We start from the raw sequence: 16,877 nt of genomic DNA, 5'->3' as shown, positions 1-16,877 counted from the left end.
CAGCCCCGCCCCCAAAAGGAAAAAACCCCCCAAAAAAAAAAAAAAAAAAAAAAAGCAATCTGAATGACAAAGAGCAGCCTGGAATTGGAATGCCTGCCTTACCTGAGTCACAGGAGACTGTCTACACCTGGCTGTCAAGGGCTGAGAGAAAGGTATCATTCACAATCATCTGTGACCAAAAACAGGTGCCCCAAGATACCAGCGTGACTGCTATCCCTTCCTGTCTCAGCTCTTCCTCTTGGACAGTTGCTGTTTTAGCCTCATTCAGTCAAGACCCACCTCACCTTTGACCAGACTCGGCTGTCCCATCTAGCATTTCCCCTCCACCTAGCAATTCTGAACTGAAGCTCAGATATCCTCCCTCATATGAAAATAGCTACCAGGCTTAAAAATGGAGTCCAGGAATAAGCAACTTTTGTCTTTATTCATGATAGACCATGCATATATGACAAAGAGAGCGGAGCACTCTCAGCATACCACCGTCCCCTTCCTCCAGTTCTCCAGCCTATAGACTTTTATGCACTTGCATCCATTCCTGGTGTGTTTCAGGCTGACCAGTTGGGAGATTCAACCCGTAGTCAATATGTAGGGTCTGGCTTTCTTGAGCAGTGTATTTCTGCTAGACCATGAAGCCAACCTCAAGAGTATGCATTTTTAACAAGTGCCCACGTAACTGTTAGAACTAGGTAAGTCTGGGATACGATTCGTTAAGGAAGACTTTGTCAACCTTGGGTTGGCTACAATAAATTATCCAGATCCTGAATTTATTTCTTCTGTAATCACTAAGTTCCAGCCATTGGGATGCTGGCTCCTGCTCTGAGCACTGAGAATACAAATGAGGGCAGCAGTTCCTGCCTTCCAGGAGCTTACAGTCCAACAAAGGCAAAGACAACATTGTGTGACAGGTACAACATGAGACTCAGACTGGGGATGGAGCCCTGGGAGTGGGAGAGTCAGATACCAAGGGAGGGTAGGGTTTCCCAGAGGACAGAAGGCTGGAGTCCAGCCAGCCAGGTGGAGAATGGAGTGTGGGCAGATCATTACAGAGACAGGGAATGCCCAAGTGGGAACTGTAAGAAATGGAGGATGTCTAGAACACAGAAGATATAAAATGAGAGTAAACAGTTCATTGGACCTGGTCCAGCTGGCCCTCTAAACTTTGCAGGTGAGGGAAGTCAGAAAAAGCTTTAGTATGGGAGTGACAGGAGAGATCCTTTTGGATGTCAGAAAGATCACTCTTGGTGGCTGTATAAGGGATTACTTCAGGTAAGAGTATAACTGAAGAGGCCAGACTGGAAAGACCATAAAGTTCTGAGAAAGAGCAAATGAGAGCCTGAATCAAGGCAGGGCCATGAGGCATGGAACAGAGGACAGGGAGGACTGGTCATTGGATTTCAGTCTTTATTTCTTTGGTAGTAGTGGAGTCATTCAGGAGTAGGTTATCTAGTTTCCATGTATTTTGGTATTTTTGAGGATCTCTCTTGAAATTAAAATCAAGTTTAATTCCATCATGGTCAGAGAAGATGCTGGATATAGTTTCTATGCCTCTTAATCTGTAGAGGCTTGCTTTGTGCCCTATGATGTGGTCAATCTTTGAAAAGGTTCCAAGTCGGGGTGAGAAAAAACTGTATCTCATGGTTTTTGGATGGAAATTTCTATAGATGTCTGTTAAGTCCATTTGATTTATGGTATCGTTTAGATCCTTGATCTCTTTACCTATTTTTTGCCTAGATGATCTGTCCAGAGAGGATAGTGCGGTGTTGAGGTCTCCAACAATTAGTGTGTTGCAGTTTATCTCCCCTTTTATATCTAATAGTCTTTCCTTCACATATTTGGGTGTTCCTGTGTTAGGTGCATAGATATTTATAAGCATTATATCTTCTTGATCTATAGAGCCTTTTACTACGATATAGTGTCCTTCTTTGTCTCTTCGAACAGTTTTTGTTTTAAAACCTATTTTGTCAGAAATTAGTATCGCAACTCCAGCTCTTTTTTGGTTCCTATTTGCATGGAAAACCTTTTTCCAACCCTTCACTTTGAGTCTTTCTCCATGAGGTGGGTTTCCTGTAGGCAACAGATAGAGCTGTTAATTCTTTAGTTTTCCTGGAACAGTACTTTCTTCAGGGTTTCTTGAAGAGCTAGTCTGGTGTTGGCAAGTTCTTTCAGGTTTTGTTTGTCTGAGAAGATTTTTAATCTTTTTTCCCATATGAAGGATAATCTTGCAGGATATAATAGTCTTGGTTGAAATTGTTTCTCTCTTAAAACTCTCAATATGTCTTCCCGTTCTTTCCTTGTTTCCGTTGAGAGGTCGGGTGTTAGCCTGATGGGATGATCTTTGTAAGTCACTTTATCTGTGGTCTTAGAAAGCCTGGCTAAGATGTGCCTTGGGGAAGATGTTCTAGGGTTGATTCTATTTGGGGTCCTTTGTATTTCTTGGGTCTGGATGGTTGAGTGCCTCTCTAGACTTGGGAAATTTTCTTCCAGGATTTCATGGAATAGATTTTCCATGCCATTATTAGTTTCTTCACCTTCTGGGATGCCAACTATTCTGATGTTTGGATGCCTTATGGAATCTAGTATTTCTCATATATTATACTCGTGTTTTTTTTGTTATTTTGTCTATCTTCTTGGTGGTTTTTCTAGATCTGAGGTTCAATCTTCAGAGATTCAATCTTTAGCATGGTCTAATAAACTTTTAATACTTTCAAGGGAGTTTTTGATTTCCTCTATTACAGACTTGACCCCTAATAGCTCCATCTGATTCTTTCTCAGGGTGTCCATTTCTTCTTTCATATTGTGAAAGGACTTCCTAATCTCTTGAAGTTTGTTGTCTCTTTTCTGTTCCAACTTATAGAATTTGTTCACCATAAACGTTCTAAATTCTTCATCTGACATTTTGGTAACGTCCTCAGATTTTAGTAGAGATGGAGGGAGTTACTCTGTTCCTTTGATGGAGACATATTTCCTGGCTTATTCTGACCTGAGGCTCTTCTTCTACTTCTAGCCATTAGAAGATGTACTCACTTTTAAGTACTTCTTAGGAGAATGTTTCATTGACTAGGAGTGTGTTTCCCTTTTCCTGCAAATTGACGTCTGCCGAAGTCTCTGTTCTGTTGTTTTTAGTAATGTGGTCTCAAAACAGACACTCTATTCAGGTGTCTAAAGAGAAGTATCTCCTTTTTCAGAGCTGGTTCAGTATAAAGGAGGATCCTATAGAAACTTATATTACTAGAAAATTTCAGATCTTTAATTCTAGACCTAGCTAGTCCCTCTGGCAAGGTGGAAGAGGAAGAGAAGATAATACAAGAGAAAAGAAAAGAGTACAGAGGGGAATAAAGAAATCGTGGTGCATGATTTCGCCAGATGCCTTCAGATGGACCTGGCAGCTGGCTGCTATAGTAATAGGGACAGTCTGTGGGGAGAGGAAGAGGAGGAAATTAACAAAAGAATGGAGGAGAGTAAAGAAAAAAAAAAAAGAGAAACTGCCTACTTGTCTATGGGTCTGAGTGGGTCCTGGACTGGGGAGTTTGGAAGTGAGGCAGTGGGGCAGTGTTGCCCCTGCCTCCATGTCCCTTACTGCCAAGATGCCTTCAGATGGACCTCTAGGGAGGACTGGTCATTGGAGAAGGTGCTGAAAGGCTGGAGGAGTCCAGGGTGGGGACTGGACCCTCTGAGGCTGCAAGAAGGGAGGGGGGGGATGCAGACAAGCTCTGCTGTGAGCAGATGTGGGTGTGGGACAAGCTGCCACCAACCCATAGGCCCATGTCAAGGGTGCAGAGGGCAGATGAAGGAAGATGAACCCGCAGAGGAAGCAGAGGAGGAAGGGTTGGAGAGAGGCAAGAACACAGGCCCAGGTCCCAGAACATGAGGCACAAAGTCAATCACAAGGAGATGGGGACAACAGTGTCAAAGCCACAGAGAGGTCAAGATGAGCACTAAATAACACCCAGAGACTGCCCATCAGGAGGCCCTGGTGCCCTCATCAGGCACGTGAGAAGGCACAAGGAAGAAAGGGAGTCTTAGAAAAATAATAAGCAGCACAGCGCACTACCCACACCGATCACGTGTGGGCACCAAAGGCTGACTTTATTAGTCTTTGCCATTTCTATGTCTGATATAAGAGACAGAGGGAATGGGGGCTGGGCGGTGGTGTAGCCATACATGGCACTCTATGAGGCCAACTCACATGGAAAGGTTTTGGGCTTGTGTCCAGAGACCTAACTGAGTACTCCAAGCACATACATGCCCCTGATCTGGACCTCAATGAAGCTGGGAGTGGATTGCAGTGTCAAGATTCTGTTGGGAGTGCTATTTCTCTATATTTTTCATTCATGGAACACACACATGTGCACACGCACACACACACACACACACACGGACAGAGCAAGCGACTGGGAAGCTAGTCTTGCAAGGGTAGAGAAGTCGAGTGGCATCAGGAAGGTTGGGGACAAAGGACCTAGATTTATGGTCAAAGACTCTGAAGCCTTTGTATCTTCCAGGGAGGGATTGGTGACAGGCAATGACCAAATATGATGGAGCATTGTCGCCAGGGAACTAGAAGGGAAGGAACTAGCCTTGGACTTGGGAGAGACTCTGCTTCTTCTGACTCCAGGAAGGAAAGAGAAATTATGGGGTAGATTCAGATATTTGGGGAGAGCAGGAAACTGGGGTGTCCCTGTCTGATGCCCTCTTCTCTCTGCGAGGTGGAAGTAAAGTCATCTGCTGAAAGGAGGTAAGAGTGAGGCTTTGGGGGTGCCAAGGAAGTCCGGTAAAAGATCTGGACTAGTATTGTGGGAACTGCAGAAATGGATCCAGACCCACTGTGACGAGCTGTGAGGCAACCAACACTGAGGACCTGGGGCTGGACCGTGGCACAGAGCTGCTATACGATACTTCAAAGCTGACCCTCATGAGAAGGTTCTGGGTTTGGCCTGGAGGCCTCCCTGAGCATGCCAGGCACATGTGTGCCTGTGATCTGGGGCTTCCTGAAGCTGAGAGTAGGTTGCAGCATCAAGACCCTATTGGGGGTTCTGTCTGTCTTTCATAAAAGAAATAAATAAATAAACCAATATAAACACTGAGGATCAGCTGAGGTCACCCCACATGTTCAGCTGGGCCCCAGCAGCTCCCAGGCACCTGGGGTGAGGATAGAAGGGGAATGAGTAGATCCCTGGGAGACCGAGGGTTTCCACAGCAGCAGCCACAGAGGACACAGGGCACAGCACTTGAGAATAATGGTAAGAGCTGAATGGTGGACAGGAGGCCAGTTGGCAAAGAGGAGAAATTGAGGGGCCAGCAGATAGCATAGTGGTCACTGAACTCCCACATGGCTGACCCCGGTTCAAGTCCTGGACCCAGACGCTTGACACTCATGCTGGGCACGTGTGCATGCATGCCCGAAATCCCAGGAGGAGAATGAAGGAGAAGGGATTGCAGCTTGGTCATCCCCCATGAGAGGTGACTTCTCACTTTCTGTCTGTCTGTCTCTCTCTGTCTCTGGCGAGCTATAGCAAAAATATCTCTCTAAAAATAAAAGAGGAGAAACTGAATCCTTAAGGGGTGGTACACTGAAAAAAGAAGGAAACAGCACAGTCAAAAAACAAGGACCATGAGCAGGGGCAGCAGAGAGTGGGAGTGGATGAAGCAAGGGCTCAGGCTGAAAAGGCAGGTTGAGTCCAGGGTGTGGTCAGAGGCTGTGGCACTGCAGAGATAGAATCAGACACTGGAGCACTGGAGGTAAGGCCAGATACAGAGAATTCCTCATCCTCCCAAGACTGTGACTGTGGCCAGTTGCCAAGCCGTCAGTGGAGCCCTGGAGGAATGACCCACGGGCGGCAGATGATGATGATGAGGAAAGACAGCGAGGGTGCTATCCAGGTGGCACATCAACAGGAGAATGAGGCACCAGAGGAACGAATGGACCTGCAGACCAGCTGGGAGGGAGGTCAGCAGAAAACAAATCCAGAGAAGAGAGCATGGGGCTGTGTGGGCTGGGAAGGAAAGACCAGGCAGCCACAGGAGCTGGCTATGAGGGAAGCGAGGTCATCGGGCCTCAGCACTCAGCAGAGAACTCTGCCTGGGCAGTTCGAGTTCCAGACCTGGTAGGTTAAAACTCACGCCGGGCACATGTGCGTGTGTGCCCAAACTCCCGAGAGGAGAATTGAGGAGAAGGGACTGCAGTGGGGCCAGCTCCCCTGGGAGGTGATTTCTTGCTTTCTGTCTCTCTGGTGAGCACATGCACCCTATAGCAAAAATCTCTCTTCAGAAAAAAAAAAGTAGGGTTTTGAAAAACAGGCTATTCATTTGAAAAAATGAAATTCTATCATTCAAGGCAATGTGGATAACCCTGGAGGACATTATGTTAAGTGAAATAAGCCAAGCAGCACAGTAGTAATGCAATTTCTTCGCAATGCTGAAGTCCTGTGGGAAGGTCCCTGGTGCGTATCTCAAGGTCTCCCTGCATACACCTGGCAGACACACACATCTGCGATCCTGGCCGGCTGAGCTGGGAGTGGATTGTGACGTCAAAACCCTGTTGGGGTGCCTGTCGTCATTCTCTCTCATGGAAGAAATAAACTATAAAACAAAAGAGAAATCACATATTTTCAATCATGTAAAAACTAAAAAAGTTGGTTTTGTGGAAGCAAAAAGTAGAATACTGGTTACCAGCGGCAGGGAACGGGGGGTGAGAAATAGAGAGATATTGGTTAACCGAAGCAGTTAGGTAAGAGGAGTAAGTACTTATGTTCTATAGCACGGTAGAGTAACTACAGTCAATGACAATTTACTATACATATCTACATATCAAAATAGCTAAAAGAGAGAATTTTGTTTTGTTTTGTTTTGTTTTGAGAAGGTTTTTGTTTTTGTTTTCGTTTTTTTTGCTATAGGGCGCGTGCACTCGCCAGAAAGACAGAGAGAGACAGAGAGACAGAAAGCGAGAAATCACCCCCCAGGGGGATGGCCATGTCACAATCCCTTCTCCTCCATTCTCCTCTCGGAATCTTGGGCACACACCCACATGTGCCCAGCCTGAGTTTAAACCACCGGGTCCGGGACTCTAATCGCAGTCGACTACATGGCAGTCCAGGGACATAGCCATTATGCTAACTGCTGGTCCCAAAAGAGAGAATTTTGAATGTTACCAACAGAAAGTAATCATAAATGGTTGAGATGATAAATACACTAATGTTTGATCATTACATAGTTTGTTCATATACGGAAAAATCATTAATGTGCCTCATAAATATGTACAATTACATGTCGATTTTTAAAATTAATTAATTGAAGGAAAAAAGAAAAAAAAAAAGGCTACTGTCAACTCCAAGCATTCTACCATTTCACACAAACCTAGTTTTTGTGGGACCAGCAGTTAGCATAATGGCTATGTCGCTGGACTCCCATGTAATCGACCACGGTTTGAGTCCCAGACCCGGCAGCTTAAACTCACGCCGGGCATGTGTGTGTGTGTGCCCATGATTCCGAGAAGAGAATGGAGGAGAAGGGATTGCGGCATGGCCATCCTCCCTGGGGGATGATTACTCACTTTCTGTCTCTGTTCTTTCTGTCTTTCGGGTGAGCACACACACCCTATAGCAAACAAACAAACAAACAAACAAACAAAAACCCCAAAACTCTCCAAAAACAAACAAACAAACTAGTTTTTGTTACCAGAGGAACTGACACATTTACTGGGTTCCCAGTGGCTGAGTCTGTAACTACAAACAAACAAACAAACAAAAAAAACCCCCAAAACTCTCCAAAAACAAACAAACAAACTAGTTTTTGTTACCAGAGGAACTGACACATTTACTGGGTTCCCAGTGGCTGAGTCTGTAACTGACTGAAATGCTCCCCCATAAGGACTTTTTTAAGCAAAACTGCCTTTCAATAAATATTTGTTAGCATCTCTTGGGGTCCATTAGAACTCTCTCAGAGTACATGGTGCTGTGAATCTAGAGAAATTTCAAGGTGAGTTGATGCATAGAATCTTTCTAGAAAATAGTATTAGGAATTAATTTTATTTGTAAATTGCCAAAGCAGAGTAACCCTAGATATAAAACTTTGGGGCCAGCAGGTAGTACAGTGGTTAAGGCATTGGATCCCACATGGCCGACTGCGGTTCATGCCCCAGACCTGGCAGCTTGATAGACACACGGGGACAAGAGCATATGCAACCAGAATCCCTAGAGGAAAGTGGAGGAGAAGGGATTGTAGCATGGCCACTCCCCTAGGGGGGTAATTTCTCACATTCCCTGTCCTCGTGTCCATCTCTGTCTCTATCCAGCAAGTGCATGCACCCTATGGCAAAAATCTAAAAAAAAGAAAAGAAAGAAACTTTAAGATATAAAAATATGAAATAACTGGCAATGAATCTTTGATCTTTCAAAGAATGGCTTCATCTGTGTTTCTGTCAATGAGAGTCTGCAAATGGGCTCAACCAAGCTGAAGCTGAGAAGGCTCCTGTGAGTAAACACTGTTCATTTCATCTTGGCTGGAAATAGACATCACTTCACATCTGAAACCCTTTAGAACACTTTTTTCCATCTGAACCTCCATGTGCAATTTTAAAAAAATACAGAAGAGATGTCCAATCCTTTCCGGATGATAAGATTAGTGGTGATTTTGTTTCATTATTTATCATTGTATTTTCAAAAATTTTGGCCATGAACTTATAACATTTTGAAGCAAAAACTCCATTTAAAACATGAAATAGAATTTCCTCTTTTAAAAAGCAAAACAAAACAAAATATATCCATATGCACATATACACATACACATATATAGGCCCAGCATGTTAGCACAAACTGGTTAAATGCTTCTAGCAGGTGGGGGTCCGATTTCCAGTCTACTCTGAAAGCAAGGCATAATGGAGGGATTGGGCATAAGAGCCTGCAAGACCCAGCTCAAATCTCAGTTCCATCACATACCAGCTCTGCAACCTTGGGCAAGTTTCCCAAACTCTCAGATCCACAATTTCCTCATTCGTAAAATGTCAATTGTGAGAAGTAAAAGGCTTCCTAGTCTGTAAGAGTCCATGTGCCTGAAGGTATGAAAAGCCACAGGAAAAACTCAGTTTCACTCTGCTTCTTCCAACTGTGACAAATGTACTCAGAGGTCATGGCTGAAATACAATAAATTAACTGGTAATTCGAAATATTTTCACCTGAAAATACAAGTGAAAACAAAGACAGACAAATGTTCAAAGTAAAAAACAAGACTTAAAAGAGAAGTGCTTATGGCTGGCGACATTCATCCCAGGTCACATTCACCCCTGCTCCCGGACCACCAGTGGAAAGAAGGAGGAGGAAAATGAGAGGAAGTAAATCTGAGAAATCTTCTGTAAAGCATCTAGAAGTAATTGCCTTAGCTTATCCCTAGTAAGTATGCACAATCAAAGGAGAAAAATATGCCATCTTCATACGATACAGCCTAGGCATGGCAGTGTGGCCACTGTTACAACTGCCGTGTAGTTAAGTGCCCAGTTCATCATTTGGAATGTCCATATATTCTAAGCAATCAACATGGCTCATCAAATCAAGCAATATGTAAGGAATACGACAAGCAAAAACGGGGGCAAAAACATGCTCTAACACAGAACTAACTCTTCTGAATTTTAGTTGAAATAGCTACCACCATGTAACCAGTATCTACACACATACAGCAAGTGACCTGAAATCAGTGTGTCTCAGATCTCCCCTTTCAATGGAAAGGGGAATGGAACCAAATCAGTGTGGTAGGGTTTAGGTTGTTAGCTTTGTTTTGTTTCAAAGCTTATTTATGTATGCCCTTCATGAGAAACACAGAGAAAGACAGAACACTAAGCACCTCCAACAGAATCTTTATGCTGCAACCCATGGCCCACAACCAGTCTCTGCTAGTCTGGATCACAGGCCAGTGGTTAAGGCATTGGATCCCACATGGCCGACTGCGGTTCATGCCCCAGACCTGGAAGCTTGATAGACACACGGGGACAAGAGCATATGCAACCAGAATCCCTAGAGGAAAGTGGAGGAGAAGGGATTGTAGCATGGCCACTCCCCTAGGGGGGTAATTTCTCACATTCCCTGTCCTCGTGTCCATCTCTGTCTCTATCCAGCAAGTGCATGCACCCTATGGCAAAAATCTAAAAAAAAGAAAAGAAAGAAACTTTAAGATATAAAAATATGAAATAACTGGCAATGAATCTTTGATCTTTCAAAGAATGGCTTCATCTGTGTTTCTGTCAATGAGAGTCTGCAAATGGGCTCAACCAAGCTGAAGCTGAGAAGGCTCCTGTGAGTAAACACTGTTCATTTCATCTTGGCTGGAAATAGACATCACTTCACATCTGAAACCCTTTAGAACACTTTTTTCCATCTGAACCTCCATGTGCAATTTTAAAAAAATACAGAAGAGATGTCCAATCCTTTCCGGATGATAAGATTAGTGGTGATTTTGTTTCATTATTTATCATTGTATTTTCAAAAATTTTGGCCATGAACTTATAACATTTTGAAGCAAAAACTCCATTTAAAACATGAAATAGAATTTCCTCTTTTAAAAAGCAAAACAAAACAAAATATATCCATATGCACATATACACATACACATATATAGGCCCAGCATGTTAGCACAAACTGGTTAAATGCTTCTAGCAGGTGGGGGTCCGATTTCCAGTCTACTCTGAAAGCAAGGCATAATGGAGGGATTGGGCATAAGAGCCTGCAAGACCCAGCTCAAATCTCAGTTCCATCACATACCAGCTCTGCAACCTTGGGCAAGTTTCCCAAACTCTCAGATCCACAATTTCCTCATTCGTAAAATGTCAATTGTGAGAAGTAAAAGGCTTCCTAGTCTGTAAGAGTCCATGTGCCTGAAGGTATGAAAAGCCACAGGAAAAACTCAGTTTCACTCTGCTTCTTCCAACTGTGACAAATGTACTCAGAGGTCATGGCTGAAATACAATAAATTAACTGGTAATTCGAAATATTTTCACCTGAAAATACAAGTGAAAACAAAGACAGACAAATGTTCAAAGTAAAAAACAAGACTTAAAAGAGAAGTGCTTATGGCTGGCGACATTCATCCCAGGTCACATTCACCCCTGCTCCCGGACCACCAGTGGAAAGAAGGAGGAGGAAAATGAGAGGAAGTAAATCTGAGAAATCTTCTGTAAAGCATCTAGAAGTAATTGCCTTAGCTTATCCCTAGTAAGTATGCACAATCAAAGGAGAAAAATATGCCATCTTCATACGATACAGCCTAGGCATGGCAGTGTGGCCACTGTTACAACTGCCGTGTAGTTAAGTGCCCAGTTCATCATTTGGAATGTCCATATATTCTAAGCAATCAACATGGCTCATCAAATCAAGCAATATGTAAGGAATACGACAAGCAAAAACGGGGGCAAAAACATGCTCTAACACAGAACTAACTCTTCTGAATTTTAGTTGAAATAGCTACCACCATGTAACCAGTATCTACACACATACAGCAAGTGACCTGAAATCAGTGTGTCTCAGATCTCCCCTTTCAATGGAAAGGGGAATGGAACCAAATCAGTGTGGTAGGGTTTAGGTTGTTAGCTTTGTTTTGTTTCAAAGCTTATTTATGTATGCCCTTCATGAGAAACACAGAGAAAGACAGAACACTAAGCACCTCCAACAGAATCTTTATGCTGCAACCCATGGCCCACAACCAGTCTCTGCTAGTCTGGATCACAGGCACACACACCCAGCATGCTCAGAGAGGACCCAGGGTATGAACCCAGGACCTTTGTCATGTGAATCCAGTTGTGTTACTGCTGTACCACTGTCTGGCCCTGGGTTGATTCAGAAAGAGAGAGAAGGAAAAGACTAAGAAAGGAAGGAAGGGCTGAGACTTGGAAATTGCATTGTAATTTGAATTCAAAGAACACAAATCATTTTTATTATTAGAAAGCGGAACCTCACCTCTTCCACTAAAAAGCTGGGCAGGACCTGACTTGAGATCGGACTGCATTCAGTTACCCCTAGACAAGGGGTGAGCGCCAGGAACACTGCGGCGGTAGAGGCCAAGGCGGGATCACCGGGACACCTGATCTTCATTCAAATGTCTCTTAGTCAACTGGCTTCACAGACCACCCACTTAATTAACCTCCTTCTGAATTATTTATTATCCCCTAAGTGAGAAAATAAATCACTCTTGCTGGTTACTTGCTCTGCTTCAGGAGGTGGTTCAGAAAATTTCAAGCCGAATAATGTTTGATGTAGCTCTGTGGTACCTGCCACCCTCTCAACAGGCAGACAGCTGAGATGAGAAATTTCCCTTAAAACACATGAGCAGAGGTTTGCTACACTGTTTGGGCATGATCTGTTCTGCACCTGTTTTTTATTCTAAATTAGTAAAGTTGGGCTTCCTATAAGTTTGTTTATTTCTTCTGAGAGAGAGAGAGAAAAATAACATGCCCCAACAGGGTGGATGCACTGCCATCCACCCCCAGCCTCAGCCAGCCAGGAGCAGGTCCACATATATGCTTGCATGCACAGGGAACCTCAGGGTGTGAACCTGGGACCTCCACATATGGCTTCAGCACTGCAGAGCATTGCCTTCCTGCAGCACTACCACATCTGGCCAAAATTAAAGTTTTGTTTTTCACTATTTATGCATGAGAGAAGGACGCTGATTTCTGACAGGGTCTCACCACATTGAGATCCTAGCTAGCTAGGACTGTAAGTGCACACCACATTACCCAGCCTATCTAGGTTGGTCTGGGAACCAAGCACAGGCCTCCCTCTGAGTATGGTGACACTGTGGCTGAGCCCCTCAACCCTCATTTTTTTTTTTTTAAACTGTAGATTAGACCCACATTCCAGGGTGGAGGAAGGGAGGGTACAAAATCTCATCACTTCTAACTAGCAGGATTTTTTTTTCATAAGCCCCTAAATTCCTATAAGTGAATTCTTTCTCACCCCTACATTTGTAAATTAACTGATTCATGGATTTACACAATCTTAAGGGGTTAGCTTAGAGATGATTCAGACCAACGCTCTTTGGAGAGGTGGAAGAAGCCCAGCAAGTTTCTCCTGTGGTTACCTGGCTAGAAGGCATCCTCCTCCCCAGTTTCCCTCTCCTCCCCGCCAGAGAGCCCTGTAGCAGGAGCTGCTCTCTAGCTGTTTAGTTCTATTTTAAGATAAACCCTCTCACTCTAGAAACCACTTATACAAAACACTGGCACGGCACCGCCCTGCAGTTTCCTTTGGGTCTTCATTTTGGTCATCTCCTACCATGGATGAGCTCTCTGAGCCTCAGTAGGACCACGCCTGCAGGCAGCTGCCTCCCGGTCTTTCCTGGTCACCTGGGCTTGCCCGTTAGGGCAAGGCTGGAGACTATGCACTGGAGCGGTCCTACTAGAGCCCCTAACCTTGGCCATTCTTCTGGCCAACGCTGACAGTGAGGTTGGGGAGCTTAACACGACCTCAGGGAAGGAAGCCTCAGAGTTGGGTGGACTTGCCACACTGTCTTCAGGAGAGCACCGGCCTTCTCAGTCGGCTCTCTCCCTCTCTCCTCTACTTCTGCTTTTCAGAAGCTTCTGGTCTTCTGTTCTCACATCACATCTGAAGAACTGGCACCCAAGACTGCCCTCCACCCCGCGTAGTTCGTAGAAGGCTGGCAGAGAGCTCAGGCAGGCTGGGGGCCTGGGGAAAGAGGTCTGCCAACCCACCACAGAGTCTTCCGGAGGTGGGTGGTGGAGGTGGGTGGTCGCACCAGAGAGGGCAGAGGAGGAAAAGAAAAATAACATGCCCCAACAGGGTGGATGCACTGCCATCCACCCCCAGCCTCAGCCAGCCAGGAGCAGGTCCACATATATGCTTGCATGCACAGGGAACCTCAGGGTGTGAACCTGGGACCTCCACATATGGCTTCAGCACTGCAGAGCATTGCCTTCCTGCAGCACTACCACATCTGGCCAAAATTAAAGTTTTGTTTTTCACTATTTATGCATGAGAGAAGGACGCTGATTTCTGACAGGGTCTCACCACATTGAGATCCTAGCTAGCTAGGACTGTAAGTGCACACCACATTACCCAGCCTATCTAGGTTGGTCTGGGAACCAAGCACAGGCCTCCCTCTGAGTATGGTGACACTGTGGCTGAGCCCCTCAACCCTCATTTTTTTTTTTTTAAACTGTAGATTAGACCCACATTCCAGGGTGGAGGAAGGGAGGGTACAAAATCTCATCACTTCTAACTAGCAGGATTTTTTTTTTCATAAGCCCCTAAATTCCTATAAGTGAATTCTTTCTCACCCCTACATTTGTAAATTAACTGATTCATGGATTTACACAATCTTAAGGGGTTAGCTTAGAGATGATTCAGACCAACGCTCTTTGGAGAGGTGGAAGAAGCCCAGCAATTTTAACTGTAGATTAGACCCACATTCCAGGGTGGAGGAAGGGAGGGTACAAAATCTCATCACTTCTAACTAGCAGGATTTTTTTTTCATAAGCCCCTAAATTCCTATAAGTGAATTCTTTCTCACCCCTACATTTGTAAATTAACTGATTCATGGATTTACACAATCTTAAGGGGTTAGCTTAGAGATGATTCAGACCAACGCTCTTTGGAGAGGTGGAAGAAGCCCAGCAAGTTTCTCCTGTGGTTACCTGGCTAGAAGGCATCCTCCTCCCCAGTTTCCCTCTCCTCCCCGCCAGAGAGCCCTGTAGCAGGAGCTGCTCTCTAGCTGTTTAGTTCTATTTTAAGATAAACCCTCTCACTCTAGAAACCACTTATACAAAACACTGGCACGGCACCGCCCTGCAGTTTCCTTTGGGTCTTCATTTTGGTCATCTCCTACCATGGATGAGCTCTCTGAGCCTCAGTAGGACCACGCCTGCAGGCAGCTGCCTCCCGGTCTTTCCTGGTCACCTGGGCTTGCCCGTTAGGGCAAGGCTGGAGACTATGCACTGGAGCGGTCCTACTAGAGCCCCTAACCTTGGCCATTCTTCTGGCCAACGCTGACAGTGAGGTTGGGGAGCTTAACACGACCTCAGGGAAGGAAGCCTCAGAGTTGGGTGGACTTGCCACACTGTCTTCAGGAGAGCACCGGCCTTCTCAGTCGGCTCTCTCCCTCTCTCCTCTACTTCTGCTTTTCAGAAGCTTCTGGTCTTCTGTTCTCACATCACATCTGAAGAACTGGCACCCAAGACTGCCCTCCACCCCGCGTAGTTCGTAGAAGGCTGGCAGAGAGCTCAGGCAGGCTGGGGGCCTGGGGAAAGAGGTCTGCCAACCCACCACAGAGTCTTCCGGAGGTGGGTGGTGGAGGTGGGTGGTCGCACCAGAGAGGGCAGAGGAGGAAACATCCCTCTCTGCGCAATGTCCTTCCACAGCCTCATGGGTCTCTGTCCTTCCCCACTCTTCCTCCTAGAGCCTTCTCTTTCCATCCCCATCGCCTTCCCAGGCCGGCCTCTTCCGACTTCCTCTAAACAGGCGCTGCCCTAGCGTTTCCACTTTGTCTCCAATTATGTCTAAAAGCAACCCACCACAGATGCTGACATTTTAAATGTTTAGTTGTTATAGTTACTTGACTAATTGCCGGGCCCAACCGCGGCGCTTCTCCTTTGCCTCCCGCGGGCAGGAGGGAGGAGGGCGTAGGGAGGAGATGGGCTGAAGTTGCCACTTTCTGGGAAAGGTGTCCTGTCCAGGCACCTGCGGTCCCTCGGCCTGCAGCCAGAGCACCAAAGGGGCACCGCGCCTCTAGATGCAGCGCACCGTATCCAGTCCCGGGACGCAGGAGCGGCAGAGGGTTTTGACCCGCGGTGCGCCCGGCTGGCCTTCCAGCCCGCCCACGCCCACGGTGTGCAGAGACGGGAGCGAAGCCTGGGAAAGAGGTGGACAGGGAGAGTTTGGAGCGAAAGCAGAGTTAGAAACCAGTGCAGATTACTCACGTGCCAGATAGCGAAGAAGATGAGCGCAGCGCAGAGCACCAGGGACAGCATGTAGCAGAAAGCAGCGAAAGTGAAGGCCATGGCCAGCCGACCCCGAGTCCACCACACACACAGAGGCCCCTAGGAGACCAAGGCGCCCCTCGAAGATCGCACCCGTCCAAAATGGAAGCTGAAGGTAGCCAGGTCTCCACTCTCTCCTCCAGGACAGAGGCTGAGGAGGAGGCACCGCAAGCGGAGAGAGACTCGAGGGTCAGGGAACAGGGGCAGGATTCCCACAGGCTCCGGGTAGCGGGGACCCGGCTCGTCCACGAAGACAGAGAAAGGTGCGTTGAGTGTCGTTGGCGGGAACTGGCCCCAACCCGAAGCAGCAGCCCCGGCAGCAGAGAGCACTTGCAGATCAGGGCCAACCAGCAAGCCCCTGGAGACCAACCGCGCGAGAGATGCAAGGACTCCACCGAGGACCGAGTGAGGAGGTCCCGTCCCCTCAAAATCCCAGGAAAGATTTCTCTGCTTTCCGCGCCTAAGCCTTAGAGGAGAGGCGAGCGCGCAGCTCAGGAGCCTCCCTCTCCACCAGGGCGCAAACCCACAGCGTCCAGCTCTGTCCCCGGGCAGACTCTGAGCGCCTCCCAAACCCCAGAGCCGGCAGCAGCTTTTTTTCGGAAGAACAGTTCAAAGTGGCCAGGCGGAGCCGGATGCCGCAGGTCCTGAGCTTGGGACGTGGCTTCCAGCTTAGCTGTGCACGCCGAGGTGAGCCTGGCGCCAGCCCGGGCCCCAACCTCAGCCCCAGTCCGCCAGTCTCGGTAACTCAAGTGCTCGGGGAACTGGAGGTCGGACAGGGACGGACACCGGCTCCACCCCGGGGCCAGCTCCCACGCGGATGCTGTAGCTGCGGGTGTCACGCCAAACGCTCCTAGCGACGGAGCTCGCTCCACCTGCTGCTGCCGCCGCTTCCGCCACCGGGCAAACTCTA

At 46.7% G+C, this 16,877-nt stretch overlaps 1 protein-coding gene across 2 annotated transcripts in view; it reads right to left on the bottom strand.

Annotated features, from left to right (window-relative positions):
* Positions 1–16,828, bottom strand: part of CNIH3 (cornichon family AMPA receptor auxiliary protein 3) — a 143,464-nt gene extending 126,636 nt beyond the window's left edge. For both annotated transcript variants that reach the window (XM_006157268.2, XM_006157270.2), the window contains exon 1: positions 15,908–16,828. In XM_006157268.2, coding sequence (XP_006157330.1) covers positions 15,908–15,988 — 81 coding nt within the window. In that variant the 5' untranslated portion in view covers positions 15,989–16,828. The remainder of the gene's footprint in view (positions 1–15,907) is intronic.
* Positions 16,829–16,877: the final 49 nt, after the last annotated feature.

The sequence above is a fragment of the Tupaia chinensis genome, unplaced genomic scaffold, assembly GCF_000334495.1.
Source record: "Tupaia chinensis unplaced genomic scaffold, TupChi_1.0 Scaffold000532_1, whole genome shotgun sequence".
Classification (NCBI taxonomy): domain Eukaryota; kingdom Metazoa; phylum Chordata; class Mammalia; order Scandentia; family Tupaiidae; genus Tupaia; species Tupaia belangeri.
This window is presented reverse-complemented; position numbering and strand designations above follow the sequence as displayed.